Source organism: Trifolium pratense, linkage group LG4 (assembly GCF_020283565.1).
Source record: "Trifolium pratense cultivar HEN17-A07 linkage group LG4, ARS_RC_1.1, whole genome shotgun sequence".
NCBI classification, from domain to species: domain Eukaryota; kingdom Viridiplantae; phylum Streptophyta; class Magnoliopsida; order Fabales; family Fabaceae; genus Trifolium; species Trifolium pratense.
Genome location: NC_060062.1, coordinates 23,659,268 through 23,676,878, shown reverse-complemented (window position 1 = coordinate 23,676,878; position 17,611 = coordinate 23,659,268). Strand labels below are relative to the sequence as shown.

Sequence of the window (17,611 nt, the reverse complement as noted above, 5' to 3'; positions counted from 1 at the left end):
GAAGCTTAATAAAAAAGCAAAACTGACACACACACACACTTCAAAATCAGATTCGAAATAGAACCCTAATTTTCAGAGAGAAGAAGAAGAAGAAGAAGAAGAAGAACCACGATGTCTGCTACTCCAAACCCTAACCCTACTCCCAACGCCGAGGAAGACAAGAAACCTAACGACATCGCTCGCATCAATTTGAAGGTCATATACCAGGTTCGTTTTTCCGATCGATCAATTTTCGTTCCTTTTTGTTTTCGTTATTATTTTTTTATTAATTTTACTTTACTTTATCTGTGACTGGAAATTATGTTTTCGTTCTATTCGTGTTAGTTTTCAGTAATATTGTTTTTTTTTTCTGTTAAAAAAATGAAGAAGAAAAGTAATATTCGTTGTGTGTTATATTTTTGTGTATGTTTGTATTAGTTTTAGTCATTGAAATAAAGATTGTTCGTTAAATTAGTGTTAATCATGTATATAATCTCTAAATTGTTAGTATACTGTGTTAGATTTCATTATCTATTTAGATCTCTTTGTTGCTGATATTGAATATATGTTAAATTCAAGTAACAATGATGATGTTATGTATGCAGAGAGTTTTTTGTTTAATGCAACTATGCGAGAGAGTATTATGTTTGAGTTTCAGTATGTGAATTGACGATTTGTAATTTTTTTATTGTTGTTTCATTTTTGAAAGTATTAGGATTAGATTCATAGTTACAGAATTTTGAGAAACCCAAGTGAGTCACCGATTGGGGTTCTTTGATATATCAGTTGTTAAATTCGATGCAAGATTATTATGCTTTAGTATGCCAGTGAGTTTAGGGTTTGTCAGTTTTTTTTGTTATTTTATTTTTAAATGTATTAGAATTAGATGCTAGGTCACTAAATTCTGTCAAACCACCAGTGAATTTCGAATTTGGGTGTTTTTTCATGTATAAGTTGGTTTGGGTTAGGCTATGATTAGAAGGGTATTGAAACTATGAAACTATATGCTAATGATAAGGATGATAGGCTGTTTTCCAATGCAGAAGACATGAAGATTAGTCTAAGACTGTGTATTATTAGTTGGACAGACATTTCATTGATTGATTTGTTTTTATTTAGATTCACTAAACCTTCCCTTTAAGGTAACAATATCGAGACCAATTTAGTAAACATGATTGAAAAAATAGAGGTTGACAGTTTATGAATACATTACAGGTAGTGTACCGTACCGCATACCCAAAAATTGTGTACTATGTTACTATTTTTTGGCGTCTCTAAATTTAAGTTTAAAAATTAAGTATAAATGAGGAATTTTTTGGTTTAAATGCAAACTTCGATATTAATTTTTTGGTCATGATGCTTATAGGTCTTAGATTGTTATTGTGGTAGATTTTGTTGTGCAAGGTTTCTCTTTGTCCGAAAGTTCTTCCACTTGTGTTTTTAGGGATATTATCTCTGTTGAATTTATAGATATGATTTTGTGTGGACTTTCTCAATTTGATTGTAGTTGTGATGTCTTATATTTGCACATTTATTTCTGTGATTGTTTGATGATTCCTAATTCAAGTTATTATTACCAGTAAACAATTATTTGTTCCCTTTGCCCTTCTTCCATTAAGTTCCCTTCACCACCAGAACCCCTGACCCTCTAAAACCTGTTTATTTAATGTTTATGTTATATGTCATTGCTGCTTTTTGATAACACGGTGATTACCTTGAAGTCAGCGTTTAATTGTTATGTTATATATCGTTGCTGCTATTTGATAACACGGTGATTACCTTGAAGTCAGTTTTTGGATGTATTCATACGATGGTCATAGTTATATGATCTAATCAATGTTATTTTGTTATGCACAATATAACATTTATTTGCATCACAGCGAGTCGTTGTCCTAAGTAATTTTTATATTATTGTAGGACGGAAATGAAGTATTTTTTAGGATTAAGAGAAACACTCAGCTGAAGAAGCTGATGAATGCTTACTGTGATCGACAATCTGTCGACCTGAACTCAATTGCCTTCATATTTGATGGTTGGCGTCTCCGTGCAGAACAGACTCCTGATGAGGTTTGTCCTTCTCGTTGACTTTTTTAACACCGGAAATATATGCAATAAACTATGCATAACACTAAATTCTTTATTCATTGTCCTTCAGCTTGAAATGGAAGATGGAGATGAGATCGATGCTATGTTGCACCAAACTGGTTCTGTTAAAGCAAATTGTCAAAGCTTCGCCACTCTATTTGAGTGATTTTTTTTTATGATTCTTGAATCTTGAGTGAAAAATCAACTCATCCGTTATATACTTTGAGTGATTTTGTGAGGTTTGATCATTGAGAAATTATACTTTTGTGGAGTTTAACTCTAATTTAGATTGTAGCTGTCAATTCTCTAATTTGAATGAGTATGTCGCCTGCATGAGTATTTTGCTATGTTAAGTTTTTTTTTTCAATTTTATTGTGCTTGATTTTTTTTTATCAATGCAATTTTGCCTGAGGATAAGCAAGGATTCAAGCATGGAGGAATTTGATAGGTATATTTTATGCCTATTTTATTTAGCTATTTTCTATAGTTATTTTATGTTCTATTTAAAATTTGTACTATCTTTACTACATTTTGTTTGTTTTTTAATAATAAGTGGAGTATGGATTAGGTGATGGAAATTGAATGAAAAGTGATGATAAATGGAGCTTTTATGAGTCATTCATCTTATACAAAGACTTTGAAGTAATTTTAAAAATGTTTTTTTAAAAAAAAAACACTTTTTTTTTGTCTAAAAAAAAAACTTTGAAGTACTATTAAGTGATTTAGTGAATTTTAATGAGCATTTTTGGAGACTAAAGAGCAAGAGAAATCAAAGAAAGCTTATCAGCCAAGCCACACATCCGTGCCAATCATCCATGTGCCTGTGTACTAGCAACCATGCCAAAAGCATGGTTCTTGTAAAGTTTGTGCTTGCCACGGTCCATGTCAATCTCACCATGCATGGTCGTGGCAATATGTCTATTGTATTTTAAAAGTTTTTCTTTGTGTATTTTAAAAGTATTTTAAAACTTTTCATTCAATATGTCTATTGAATGAAAAGTGATGATAAATGGAGCTTTTATGAGTCATTCATCTTATACAAAGACTTTGAAGTAATTTTAAAAATGTTTTTTTTTAAAAAAAAAACACTTTTTTTTTGTCTAAAAAAAAAACTTTGAAGTACTATTAAGTGATTTAGTGAATTTTAATGAGCATTTTTGGAGACTAAAGAGCAAGAGAAATCAAAGAAAGCTTATCAGCCAAGCCACACATCCGTGCCAATCGTCCATGTGCTTGTGTACTAGCAACCATGCCAAAAGCATGGTTCTTGTAAAGTTTGTGCTTGCCACGGTCCATGTCAATCTCACCATGCATGGTCGTGGCAATATGTCTATTGTATTTTAAAAGTTTTTCTTTGTGTAATTTGAGCAATCACTTAATTTATTTGGTCATTGAAACCTTCTACGTTATTAATAGAGCAAAAAATCATATTGTAAATGAGGCTTCAACACTAGTAAAAATTCCGCAACTCTTTATTTTGCAATGATATATAGTACTTTTATAATTCTAGTTTTCTTTACGAGTTTTCTACATGTTCTTACCAATGTTTTGAGTGTTCCAATTCTAAAATATGACGATGTCCCTTGATGGAGATTATGTAATTCATATCCTTACACATATACTTACTTTTAGGGCGGAAGAGGAATGAAACTTATTGGGTTCACTAGTCTAGTAACCGTAAAAATAGGGGATTAGGTTGGGTTAAGACACGCTTATGCTAACAGTTCTGTTTATTGTCTTGAAAGAGAACGTAAGTAATTTAAGTATACCATCTTTAATCAAGTTGATCACTTTAGAGTGAGGAGAGGATTAATAACTAACATAATTGTGATGACCTGTAATTCTATGATGCTTATTGATATATTTATTATTTTCTTTATTTTATTCCTAATAAGCCAATTCAATCTCATCTTAATTTTAATTTTATACCTTCAATTAGTTAATATACGAAACGAAACTTTTGTAACGCGAGTCTTTGTGAGATCGATATCTGATTACTATGACAGAGTTGTACGTTTGCGGACACAATATCATGTACATGCAATATACTCCGACGCTCAAGTAAGTATATGAGTGAAATGAGAGGTTTGAGAGTAGGGAAGTCAGATTACCTGATCCTTCTACACGAGAATGATGTATATAGCCCCAATGTGGGGACAAATCCATCAATGTGGACGGTTTTTGCGACATCAACATTAATGGATGTTAGAATAACAATTGAAAAGCCATGATTAGTAATAAACGACAATTATTCTGATGTTGACTATTACAGAAGTGCAAGCTTCTATGGCCGTTGAGCAAGAGTGTGTGGGTCTGGGTCATCATGTCATTGGCCCGAGGTCGACGCCTAAGTGGGTTGTGCTCGACACCTAGTTGGGCTTAGGCCAGTCCAGAACAATTTATTTGTCTCATGTCTGTTTGCGATGATAGTATGAACTATGGAATGCAATCTTTTGGTGGTTTAGAGAGCAATTTGTATTGCCTGTGAACATGTCGTAGGCATGACAATAGAACCCGTACATGTGGATACCTACCCTGAAGTTGATTGGGAAACTCTGAATTAACTGAGTTTGAGTTTTTTTTTTTTAATTTCAAAATGGGAGGGTGGGATAAGTAATGAGAACATTGATACCTACTTGAACCCATCTCTGAACCCACAACACTTATATCAAAATTATATCTTACCTCTCATAGATTTGAAACCCTTAAACAAATTTTTAAATACATTCACATGTTTATTATTATATTTAGGCAAAATGCATCCATATTTTCTCTATTTTTTTTTGTTTAAAAAAATTATAATGTTGAAATATAATAGTTTTGGCTAGACAGAGATGAGGCTAGATGGGGATACCTGAACCCTATCAAGATACCGAACTCCGTCGAATATGAATTTAAAGTTTTACTTTTGATCTCTATTAAAAATTGCAAAGGATATTAGAATACTCAATCTCATGGATTTTGATTTGGAGGGTGCAAAACTCGTCTTCCACCCAGTCCTGTTGTCATACCTACATGTAGGTCCTTTTTGAGAGCTTCCTTAGTTCACTTAAACATTGTATGAAATGGTCCATAGTGTGTGTTGTTGGTGTGACATTCAATCATTTGACCAAGTCTTTGTTGTAAGGGGAATACTAGTACTACACGTACCCTTTGGTCATGTTAAATAGTTGTCATATAAAAATGAAAACAAAAACAAAAACTTTAAGTAAAAAATATTTTTTTAAAATATTTCTAGAATTTTATTATCTTTTTTATTTCGTTAACCAATGTACCAAAAATATGTTTAGCATTTTTCATACTTTTTTCACTACTAGAAATACTACTTGTACTAGGGACGAACATAAGGGGGGTAAGTAGGGGCTGAGGCCCCCCTCTTGTCATTTTTTTCCCCATATACATGTAACTTGATATTTGAGAGATGTGTTAAAAAATTAGTAACGACCGTTTGATGCAAAACATGCATCTAGAACATAACAATTGTAATAATTTACTTTAGAATATTTTGATTAAAATATATATTATATACTACTAAAATCCAAATTCAATTAAGTTAATCCTGATCGTTGACAAACAACATAAAAAATGAACTTCAAACTATATATTTTCATCTTATATTTTCACTACTAGAAATACTACTTGTACCTTTTCTCATCTTATATTAATGTGAAGTCAAATTGGAGCATTTGACTAAATGAAATCAAATGCCTTGGAGTAATCTTCGAAGCCACGGTAGATTCGTTATCACGGTGTATGCACTTCATGTGAATGTGATGTATCTCAAAGGCTAAAATTGTACTACTCCAAGAGATGCAAGAGCTACACATTGTACAGTAATTGTAGTGTGTTGGAACTTTCCCAACGTTGCATAGGGATAATTCAGTTGATGTATTAGTGGCATCGGTACAAAACAATTTTTATAGTAACCGACCAAGTATTGATTGTATTAGCCATTAGGCCTTAAATTATTTGTTCCTTACCAATACTATATTTATTTGTTTTTTTCACTAATTTCTTATTATTTCAACTTACTAATAAGAGTGCATTTTAGTAACTGAAACTCTTTGAAATTGAAATTAACACAATTAATTATTATCGTAAGAAATGTTTTTAACTCAAAATAAAAAAAAATGCTAAACAGTGTCCCGAAATACTAGAAAAAAGAAATATTGCTAACTCAATTTTTTCGGGTTACAATATTGCTAACTCAATTGAAACACATGGGGTAATAAATTGTTAATTAAAAATTAACAGGATTTTAATATATAATAATATATAGTATTTTTTTTAAAAAAAAATAATATATAGTAAATGAAATTAGTTACGTAAACCAATACATTAACTTCAAGTGGTTAATAATATCCTTTAAGACAGATCGTTCGGGAAAACTAAGTTCAATTTTTGGTGGAATACTGGGACCCCTTCTTCCTGGAACCAGAAGGCTAACGACAGAAAAAAGAAAAAGAAAGAAAAGAAATTAATAAGTACATCGTACATGTAACTATCCTTAGTAAAAAACAAAACAAATAAAGGGAGGTGTAAATGTACGAATTACGGTGCACGTCTTCTCACGACAATTTATTGCTTGAATTCGAAACGTTTATAAACTGGACCATTCAAGCCCACTATAAAAAGCCCATTAAGGAAGCTTAATAAAAAAGCAAAACTGACACACACACACACTTCAAAATCAGATTCGAAATAGAACCCTAATTTTCAGAGAGAAGAAGAAGAAGAAGAAGAAGAAGAAGAACCACGATGTCTGCTACTCCAAACCCTAACCCTACTCCCAACGCCGAGGAAGACAAGAAACCTAACGACATCGCTCACATCAATTTGAAGGTCAAAGGCCAGGTTCGTTTTTCCGATCGATCAATTTTCGTTCCTTTTTGTTTTCGTTATTATTTTTTTATTAATTTTACTTTACTTTATCTGTGACTGGAAATTATGTTTTCGTTCTATTCGTGTTAGTTTTCAGTAATATTGTTTTTTTTTTTTCTGTTAAAAAAATGAAGAAGAAAAGTAATATTCGTTGTGTGTTATATTTTTGTGTATGTTTGTATTAGTTTTAGTCATTGAAATAAAGATTGTTCGTTAAATTAGTGTTAATCATGTATATAATCTCTAAATTGTTAGTATACTGTGTTAGATTTCATTATCTATTTAGATCTCTTTGTTGCTGATATGGAATATATGTTAAATTCAAGTAACAATGATGATGTTATGTATACAGAGAGTTTTTTTGTTTAATGCAACTATGCGAGAGAGTATTATGTTTGAGTTTCAGTATGTGAATTGACGATTTGTAATTTTTTTATTGTTGTTTCATTTTTGAAAGTATTAGGATTAGATTCATAGTTACAGAATTTTGAGAAACCCAAGTGAGTCACCGATTGGGGTTCTTTGATATATCAGTTGTTAAATTCGATGCAAGATTATGATGCTTTAGTATGCCAGTGAGTTTAGGGTTTGTCAGTTTTTTTTGTTATTTTATTTTTAAATGTATTAGAATTCAATGCTAGGTCACTAAATTCTGTCAAACCACCAGTGAATTTCGAATTTGGGTGTTTTTTCATGTATAAGTTGGTTTGGGTTAGGCTATGATTAGAAGGGTAATGAAACTATGAAACTATATGCTAATGATAAGGATGATAGGCTGTTTTCCAATGCAGAAGACATGAAGATTAGTCTAAGACTGTGTATTATTAGTTGGACAGACATTTCATTGATTGATTTGTTTTTATTTAGATTCACTAAACCTTCCCTTTAAGGTAACAATATCGAGACCAATTTAGTAAACATGATTGAAAAAATAGAGGTTGACAGTTTATGAATACATTACAGGTAGTGTACCGTACCGCATACCCAAAAATTGTGTACTATGTTACTATTTTTTGGCGTCTCTAAATTTAAGTTTAAAAATTAAGTATAAATGAGGAATTTTTTGGTTTAAATGCAAACTTCGATATTAATTTTTTGGTCATGATGCTTATAGGTCTTAGATTGTTATTGTGGTAGATTTTGTTGTGCAAGGTTTCTCTTTGTCCGAAAGTTCTTCCACTTGTATTTTTAGGGATATTATCTCTGTTGAATTTATAGATATGATTTTGTGTGGACTTTCTCAATTTGATTGTAGTTGTGATGTCTTATATTTGCACATTTATTTCTGTGATTGTTTGATGATTCCTGATTCAAGTTATTATTACCAGTAAACAATTATTTGTTCCCTTTGCCCTTCTTCCATTAAGTTCCCTTCACCACCAGAACCCCTGACCCTCTAAAACCTGTTTATTTAATGTTTATGTTATATGTTATTGCTGCTTTTTGATAACACGGTGATTACCTTGAAGTCAGCGTTTAATTGTTATGTTATATATCGTTGCTGCTATTTGATAACACGGTGATTACCTTGAAGTCAGTTTTTGGATGTATTCATACGATGGTCATAGTTATATGATCTAATCAATGTTATTTTGTTATGCACTATATAACATTTATTTGCATCACAGCGAGTCGTTGTCCTAAGTAATTTTTATATTATTGTAGGACGGAAATGAAGTATTTTTTAGGATTAAGAGAAACACTCAGCTGAAGAAGCTGATGAATGCTTACTGTGATCGACAATCTGTCGACCTGAACTCAATTGCCTTCATATTTGATGGTTGGCGTCTCCGTGCAGAACAGACTCCTGATGAGGTTTGTCCTTCTCGTTGACTTTTTTAACACCGGAAATATATGCAATAAACTATGCATAACACTAAATTCTTTATTCATTGTCCTTCAGCTTGAAATGGAAGATGGAGATGAGATCGATGCTATGTTGCACCAAACTGGTTCTGTTAAAGCAAATTGTCAAAGCTTCGCCACTCTATTTGAGTGATTTTTTTTTATGATTCTTGAATCTTGAGTGAAAAATCAACTCATCCGTTATATACTTTGAGTGATTTTGTGAGGTTTGATCATTGAGAAATTATACTTTTGTGGAGTTTAACTCTAATTTAGATTGTAGCTGTCAATTCTCTAATTTGAATGAGTATGTCGCCTGCATGAGTATTTTGCTATGTTAAGTTTTTTTTTTCAATTTTATTGTGCTTGATTTTTTTTTATCAATGCAATTTTGCCTGAGGATAAGCAAGGATTCAAGCATGGAGGAATTTGATAGGTATATTTTATGCCTATTTTATTTAGCTATTTTCTATAGTTATTTTATGTTCTATTTAAAATTTGTACTATCTTTACTACATTTTGTTTGTTTTTTAATAATAAGTGGAGTATGGATTAGGTGATGGAAATTGAATGAAAAGTGATGATAAATGGAGCTTTTATGAGTCATTCATCTTATACAAAGACTTTGAAGTAATTTTAAAAATGTTTTTTTAAAAAAAAAACACTTTTTTTTTGTCTAAAAAAAAAACTTTGAAGTACTATTAAGTGATTTAGTGAATTTTAATGAGCATTTTTGGAGACTAAAGAGCAAGAGAAATCAAAGAAAGCTTATCAGCCAAGCCACACATCCGTGCCAATCATCCATGTGCCTGTGTACTAGCAACCATGCCAAAAGCATGGTTCTTGTAAAGTTTGTGCTTGCCACGGTCCATGTCAATCTCACCATGCATGGTCGTGGCAATATGTCTATTGTATTTTAAAAGTTTTTCTTTGTGTATTTTAAAAGTATTTTAAAACTTTTCATTCAATATGTCTATTGAATGAAAAGTGATGATAAATGGAGCTTTTATGAGTCATTCATCTTATACAAAGACTTTGAAGTAATTTTAAAAATGTTTTTTTTTAAAAAAAAAACACTTTTTTTTTGTCTAAAAAAAAAACTTTGAAGTACTATTAAGTGATTTAGTGAATTTTAATGAGCATTTTTGGAGACTAAAGAGCAAGAGAAATCAAAGAAAGCTTATCAGCCAAGCCACACATCCGTGCCAATCGTCCATGTGCTTGTGTACTAGCAACCATGCCAAAAGCATGGTTCTTGTAAAGTTTGTGCTTGCCACGGTCCATGTCAATCTCACCATGCATGGTCGTGGCAATATGTCTATTGTATTTTAAAAGTTTTTCTTTGTGTAATTTGAGCAATCACTTAATTTATTTGGTCATTGAAACCTTCTACGTTATTAATAGAGCAAAAAATCATATTGTAAATGAGGCTTCAACACTAGTAAAAATTCCGCAACTCTTTATTTTGCAATGATATATAGTACTTTTATAATTCTAGTTTTCTTTACGAGTTTTCTACATGTTCTTACCAATGTTTTGAGTGTTCCAATTCTAAAATATGACGATGTCCCTTGATGGAGATTATGTAATTCATATCCTTACACATATACTTACTTTTAGGGCGGAAGAGGAATGAAACTTATTGGGTTCACTAGTCTAGTAACCGTAAAAATAGGGGATTAGGTTGGGTTAAGACACGCTTATGCTAACAGTTCTGTTTATTGTCTTGAAAGAGAACGTAAGTAATTTAAGTATACCATCTTTAATCAAGTTGATCACTTTAGAGTGAGGAGAGGATTAATAACTAACATAATTGTGATGACCTGTAATTCTATGATGCTTATTGATATATTTATTATTTTCTTTATTTTATTCCTAATAAGCCAATTCAATCTCATCTTAATTTTAATTTTATACCTTCAATTAGTTAATATACGAAACGAAACTTTTGTAACGCGAGTCTTTGTGAGATCGATATCTGATTACTATGACAGAGTTGTACGTTTGCGGACACAATATCATGTACATGCAATATACTCCGACGCTCAAGTAAGTATATGAGTGAAATGAGAGGTTTGAGAGTAGGGAAGTCAGATTACCTGATCCTTCTACACGAGAATGATGTATATAGCCCCAATGTGGGGACAAATCCATCAATGTGGGCGGTTTTTGCGACATCAACATTAATGGATGTTAGAATAACAATTGAAAAGCCATGATTAGTAATAAACGACAATTATTCTGATGTTGACTATTACAGAAGTGCAAGCTTCTATGGCCGTTGAGCAAGAGTGTGTGGGTCTGGGTCATCATGTCATTGGCCCGAGGTCGACGCCTAAGTGGGTTGTGCTCGACACCTAGTTGGGCTTAGGCCAGTCCAGAACAATTTATTTGTCTCATGTCTGTTTGCGATGATAGTATGAACTATGGAATGCAATCTTTTGGTGGTTTAGAGAGCAATTTGTATTGCCTGTGAACATGTCGTAGGCATGACAATAGAACCCGTACATGTGGATACCTACCCTGAAGTTGATTGGGAAACTCTGAATTAACTGAGTTTGAGTTTTTTTTTTTTAATTTCAAAATGGGAGGGTGGGATAAGTAATGAGAACATTGATACCTACTTGAACCCATCTCTGAACCCACAACACTTATATCAAAATTATATCTTACCTCTCATAGATTTGAAACCCTTAAACAAATTTTTAAATACATTCACATGTTTATTATTATATTTAGGCAAAATGCATCCATATTTTCTCTATTTTTTTTTGTTTAAAAAAATTATAATGTTGAAATATAATAGTTTTGGCTAGACAGAGATGAGGCTAGATGGGGATACCTGAACCCTATCAAGATACCGAACTCCGTCGAATATGAATTTAAAGTTTTACTTTTGATCTCTATTAAAAATTGCAAAGGATATTAGAATACTCAATCTCATGGATTTTGATTTGGAGGGTGCAAAACTCGTCTTCCACCCAGTCCTGTTGTCATACCTACATGTAGGTCCTTTTTGAGAGCTTCCTTAGTTCACTTAAACATTGTATGAAATGGTCCATAGTGTGTGTTGTTGGTGTGACATTCAATCATTTGACCAAGTCTTTGTTGTAAGGGGAATACTAGTACTACACGTACCCTTTGGTCATGTTAAATAGTTGTCATATAAAAATGAAAACAAAAACAAAAACTTTAAGTAAAAAATATTTTTTTAAAATATTTCTAGAATTTTATTATCTTTTTTATTTCGTTAACCAATGTACCAAAAATATGTTTAGCATTTTTCATACTTTTTTCACTACTAGAAATACTACTTGTACTAGGGACGAACATAAGGGGGGTAAGTAGGGGCTGAGGCCCCCCTCTTGTCATTTTTTTCCCCATATACATGTAACTTGATATTTGAGAGATGTGTTAAAAAATTAGTAACGACCGTTTGATGCAAAACATGCATCTAGAACATAACAATTGTAATAATTTACTTTAGAATATTTTGATTAAAATATATATTATATACTACTAAAATCCAAATTCAATTAAGTTAATCCTGATCGTTGACAAACAACATAAAAAATGAACTTCAAACTATATATTTTCATCTTATATTTTCACTACTAGAAATACTACTTGTACCTTTTCTCATCTTATATTAATGTGAAGTCAAATTGGAGCATTTGACTAAATGAAATCAAATGCCTTGGAGTAATCTTCGAAGCCACGGTAGATTCGTTATCACGGTGTATGCACTTCATGTGAATGTGATGTATCTCAAAGGCTAAAATTGTACTACTCCAAGAGATGCAAGAGCTACACATTGTACAGTAATTGTAGTGTGTTGGAACTTTCCCAACGTTGCATAGGGATAATTCAGTTGATGTATTAGTGGCATCGGTACAAAACAATTTTTATAGTAACCGACCAAGTATTGATTGTATTAGCCATTAGGCCTTAAATTATTTGTTCCTTACCAATACTATATTTATTTGTTTTTTTCACTAATTTCTTATTATTTCAACTTACTAATAAGAGTGCATTTTAGTAACTGAAACTCTTTGAAATTGAAATTAACACAATTAATTATTATCGTAAGAAATGTTTTTAACTCAAAATAAAAAAAAATGCTAAACAGTGTCCCGAAATACTAGAAAAAAGAAATATTGCTAACTCAATTTTTTCGGGTTACAATATTGCTAACTCAATTGAAACACATGGGGTAATAAATTGTTAATTAAAAATTAACAGGATTTTAATATATAATAATATATAGTATTTTTTTTTAAAAAAAATAATATATAGTAAATGAAATTAGTTACGTAAACCAATACATTAACTTCAAGTGGTTAATAATATCCTTTAAGACAGATCGTTCGGGAAAACTAAGTTCAATTTTTGGTGGAATACTGGGACCCCTTCTTCCTGGAACCAGAAGGCTAACGACAGAAAAAAGAAAAAGAAAGAAAAGAAATTAATAAGTACATCGTACATGTAACTATCCTTAGTAAAAAACAAAACAAATAAAGGGAGGTGTAAATGTACGAATTACGGTGCACGTCTTCTCACGACAATTTATTGCTTGAATTCGAAACGTTTATAAACTGGACCATTCAAGCCCACTATAAAAAGCCCATTAAGGAAGCTTAATAAAAAAGCAAAACTGACACACACACACACTTCAAAATCAGATTCGAAATAGAACCCTAATTTTCAGAGAGAAGAAGAAGAAGAAGAAGAAGAAGAAGAACCACGATGTCTGCTACTCCAAACCCTAACCCTACTCCCAACGCCGAGGAAGACAAGAAACCTAACGACATCGCTCACATCAATTTGAAGGTCAAAGGCCAGGTTCGTTTTTCCGATCGATCAATTTTCGTTCCTTTTTGTTTTCGTTATTATTTTTTTATTAATTTTACTTTACTTTATCTGTGACTGGAAATTATGTTTTCGTTCTATTCGTGTTAGTTTTCAGTAATATTGTTTTTTTTTTTTCTGTTAAAAAAATGAAGAAGAAAAGTAATATTCGTTGTGTGTTATATTTTTGTGTATGTTTGTATTAGTTTTAGTCATTGAAATAAAGATTGTTCGTTAAATTAGTGTTAATCATGTATATAATCTCTAAATTGTTAGTATACTGTGTTAGATTTCATTATCTATTTAGATCTCTTTGTTGCTGATATGGAATATATGTTAAATTCAAGTAACAATGATGATGTTATGTATACAGAGAGTTTTTTTGTTTAATGCAACTATGCGAGAGAGTATTATGTTTGAGTTTCAGTATGTGAATTGACGATTTGTAATTTTTTTATTGTTGTTTCATTTTTGAAAGTATTAGGATTAGATTCATAGTTACAGAATTTTGAGAAACCCAAGTGAGTCACCGATTGGGGTTCTTTGATATATCAGTTGTTAAATTCGATGCAAGATTATGATGCTTTAGTATGCCAGTGAGTTTAGGGTTTGTCAGTTTTTTTTGTTATTTTATTTTTAAATGTATTAGAATTCAATGCTAGGTCACTAAATTCTGTCAAACCACCAGTGAATTTCGAATTTGGGTGTTTTTTCATGTATAAGTTGGTTTGGGTTAGGCTATGATTAGAAGGGTAATGAAACTATGAAACTATATGCTAATGATAAGGATGATAGGCTGTTTTCCAATGCAGAAGACATGAAGATTAGTCTAAGACTGTGTATTATTAGTTGGACAGACATTTCATTGATTGATTTGTTTTTATTTAGATTCACTAAACCTTCCCTTTAAGGTAACAATATCGAGACCAATTTAGTAAACATGATTGAAAAAATAGAGGTTGACAGTTTATGAATACATTACAGGTAGTGTACCGTACCGCATACCCAAAAATTGTGTACTATGTTACTATTTTTTGGCGTCTCTAAATTTAAGTTTAAAAATTAAGTATAAATGAGGAATTTTTTGGTTTAAATGCAAACTTCGATATTAATTTTTTGGTCATGATGCTTATAGGTCTTAGATTGTTATTGTGGTAGATTTTGTTGTGCAAGGTTTCTCTTTGTCCGAAAGTTCTTCCACTTGTATTTTTAGGGATATTATCTCTGTTGAATTTATAGATATGATTTTGTGTGGACTTTCTCAATTTGATTGTAGTTGTGATGTCTTATATTTGCACATTTATTTCTGTGATTGTTTGATGATTCCTGATTCAAGTTATTATTACCAGTAAACAATTATTTGTTCCCTTTGCCCTTCTTCCATTAAGTTCCCTTCACCACCAGAACCCCTGACCCTCTAAAACCTGTTTATTTAATGTTTATGTTATATGTTATTGCTGCTTTTTGATAACACGGTGATTACCTTGAAGTCAGCGTTTAATTGTTATGTTATATATCGTTGCTGCTATTTGATAACACGGTGATTACCTTGAAGTCAGTTTTTGGATGTATTCATACGATGGTCATAGTTATATGATCTAATCAATGTTATTTTGTTATGCACTATATAACATTTATTTGCATCACAGCGAGTCGTTGTCCTAAGTAATTTTTATATTATTGTAGGACGGAAATGAAGTATTTTTTAGGATTAAGAGAAACACTCAGCTGAAGAAGCTGATGAATGCTTACTGTGATCGACAATCTGTCGACCTGAACTCAATTGCCTTCTTATTTGATGGTCGCCGTCTCCGTGCAGAACAGACTCCTGATGAGGTTTGTCCTTCTCGTTGACTTTTTTAACACCGGAAATATATGCAATAAACTATGCATAACACTAAATTCTTTATTCATTGTCCTTCAGCTTGAAATGGAAGATGGAGATGAGATCGATGCTATGTTGCACCAAACTGGTGGAGCCCTGCTGTTTTAGGTTGTTCTGCTGGTTCTGTGAAAACTTCAATACATAATTAGGGAGTAGTTATTTGGGTGTATGTATCCTATGGATTTGCAATATGAGATTGTTAGACCTCTTTATCCTAGCTGTATTTGAAAAATCTGACATGCATGCTCTTGAGCAGTTGTCAGTGACATCAACTATGAAATCTGAAGTATTCTATTAATAGTTTGACCTTTTTGAGCCTACTGTATAATGTTGTCTTGGAATATCTCTCTCTTGTCTGCTAATCTGGGTTTGTTTATGATTGTATGCTTGTTTTGTCATGACTCATTCGAAGCGAGCAAGTAATGAAAGTTTAGAATTATTATATAGAATACTAATCGCGCATACTTGAAAGATATATATTCAAACATACCAATACCATCAGTAGTTTTATGCCATCTACACCATATATTATAAATGAAAGTTTTTTCTTTTTTTGACAATAGAAATGAAGTGAAAGTTTTTGTTGCACTGTTTTTTTTGGTAAAAAAATAGGTGTTCCATTCATTTGAATTGCTAAAAAGTCCCTGGCAATTTTGAATGCAATTCAGATTTGTGCAAAGTAATTATCAACCCTATGCTCTCTCTCATTATTGGTTTTAGTTTATTAGGTTAATGCTTACAGTTGTTTCCACACAGATCAAAGTTAAACGTGTACAAATTTATCGTTGTATTTGCGTAATTTTAAATTGATCCCAACGTACTCCTTTTTTGTTACAAGAGGTTCTTAAATTGAAACTTCAAATTCCAACTCCAAGGTCTGTCTTTCGAGTTGATACGTTTTGTTGTATAAGCAAGTTTAGCAAAATTGTAATTGAACGTCTGGTAAAATCCTTAATATCCTTTGTTTGGTGTGAATTTTATGCGGTGGGATGGTTAATGGAGACATATTATTAAATCGTTCAAGTCATATCAATATTATTCGATTTCTGAGTCATCAAAAGAATTGAGTAGAAATTCTAAAAAGACTATGTAGGCATATTAAACTAATAAATTAATTAAATATTTTCTTTTAAGAAAATGTATATGACTGAAAAATAAAAGTGGGATAGGGTTTTAATTTTTTCCGGTTTCCTATATAAACTCTCGCCATCCCTTCAAACTCTCTTGTAGCTGTTTTCTGCGGCGTAAGATCAACTTCACTGTTTAACATTTCATACTGAAAAACGAAAATTGAATCTTTCACCTGTCTTCTTGATTACTACTAGTATTTATATTTTCAAACGTGATTATATATATTTTCAATGAAGCCAATGATGATTACTTGTTATAGCAAGTGCCGTCTGAAATCTAAATCGTTTATACGATGCCTGATGCACACTTTTCACAATATCAGACTGAGGCTTCATTCTTTTCTTTTCTCCTTCAATTTTTTCTTCTAAATTAGTTTTCAAATTAAAAATCTGTCCAATTTCATTATAATTTTTTTTTAAACCATTGTTTTATTAAATTAATAAATCATAGTTTAGGGTGATCTAATTTGGTGGGATAGAATATTTAATTAGGCATATGAGTATTTTACAATTTGATTATCCCAATTTCCTTCAAATTTTAATTAACTGCTCGACCTGACTTTTTTTCCTCTTATTTAGAGCTTTTGCAAACAATGTAATTTTTACATATTATTATAAGTTTGTCAAGCTAGTTTATGATAAAATAGCTCATAAAACTTAATTTATATTGAATAAGCTGTTTGCATAAGCTCTAAAAAAAGCTGGGCCAAACGGACCCTTATTCAATCACTAAAATGTTATATGAAATTAGAGAGAAAAATAAAATACATAACAGAGCAGTTCAAAGTTCTACTGGAATTGGGAATTTAATTTTTTAGCTCAAGTTAAAGTGATATGATATAAAAGAGATAATGGTAGATTAAGGAATAAAGTCATAAACATAATCTTATCTTATCTTATCTTATTATACTAAAGGTAAGGCTGTTTTGTCAGCCCTAAATCAATGGAAAATTTGAAA

The 17,611-nt window shown here is 31.4% G+C and overlaps 2 protein-coding genes and 1 pseudogene across 2 annotated transcripts; all 3 read left to right on the top strand.

Annotated features, from left to right (window-relative positions):
- The first annotated feature begins 22 nt into the window (after positions 1 to 22).
- LOC123882160 (small ubiquitin-related modifier 1-like) lies at positions 23 to 2,411 on the top strand. The gene is made up of 3 exons (XM_045930969.1): positions 23 to 207; positions 1,897 to 2,046; positions 2,135 to 2,411. Exons 1-3 carry the CDS (start codon positions 112 to 114, stop codon positions 2,228 to 2,230), a joined length of 342 nt encoding a protein of 113 aa, XP_045786925.1. The 5' UTR covers positions 23 to 111; the 3' UTR covers positions 2,231 to 2,411.
- A 4,323-nt stretch (positions 2,412 to 6,734) lies between these two features.
- LOC123882014 (small ubiquitin-related modifier 1-like) lies at positions 6,735 to 9,125 on the top strand. Its single transcript, XM_045930794.1, has 3 exons — positions 6,735 to 6,918; positions 8,611 to 8,760; positions 8,849 to 9,125. The coding sequence occupies exons 1-3, from the start codon at positions 6,823 to 6,825 to the stop codon at positions 8,942 to 8,944; spliced, it is 342 nt and encodes a 113-aa protein (XP_045786750.1). The 5' UTR covers positions 6,735 to 6,822; the 3' UTR covers positions 8,945 to 9,125.
- A 4,324-nt stretch (positions 9,126 to 13,449) lies between these two features.
- On the top strand, positions 13,450 to 15,843 carry LOC123881412 (annotated as a pseudogene).
- Positions 15,844 to 17,611: the final 1,768 nt, after the last annotated feature.

Excerpts from the sequence above, each read along its gene's own strand:
- LOC123882014 (XM_045930794.1), top strand. The coding sequence starts at position 6,823 with ATGTCTGCTACTCCAAACCCTAACCCTACTCCCAACGCCGAGGAAGAC. Across the intron at positions 6,919-8,610 it reads ATTTGAAGGTCAAAGGCCAG|GACGGAAATGAAGTATTTTT; the intron begins GTTCGTTTTTCC and ends ATATTATTGTAG. Across the intron at positions 8,761-8,848 it reads CAGAACAGACTCCTGATGAG|CTTGAAATGGAAGATGGAGA; the intron begins GTTTGTCCTTCT and ends ATTGTCCTTCAG.
- LOC123882160 (XM_045930969.1), top strand. The coding sequence starts at position 112 with ATGTCTGCTACTCCAAACCCTAACCCTACTCCCAACGCCGAGGAAGAC. Across the intron at positions 208-1,896 it reads ATTTGAAGGTCATATACCAG|GACGGAAATGAAGTATTTTT; the intron begins GTTCGTTTTTCC and ends ATATTATTGTAG. Across the intron at positions 2,047-2,134 it reads CAGAACAGACTCCTGATGAG|CTTGAAATGGAAGATGGAGA; the intron begins GTTTGTCCTTCT and ends ATTGTCCTTCAG.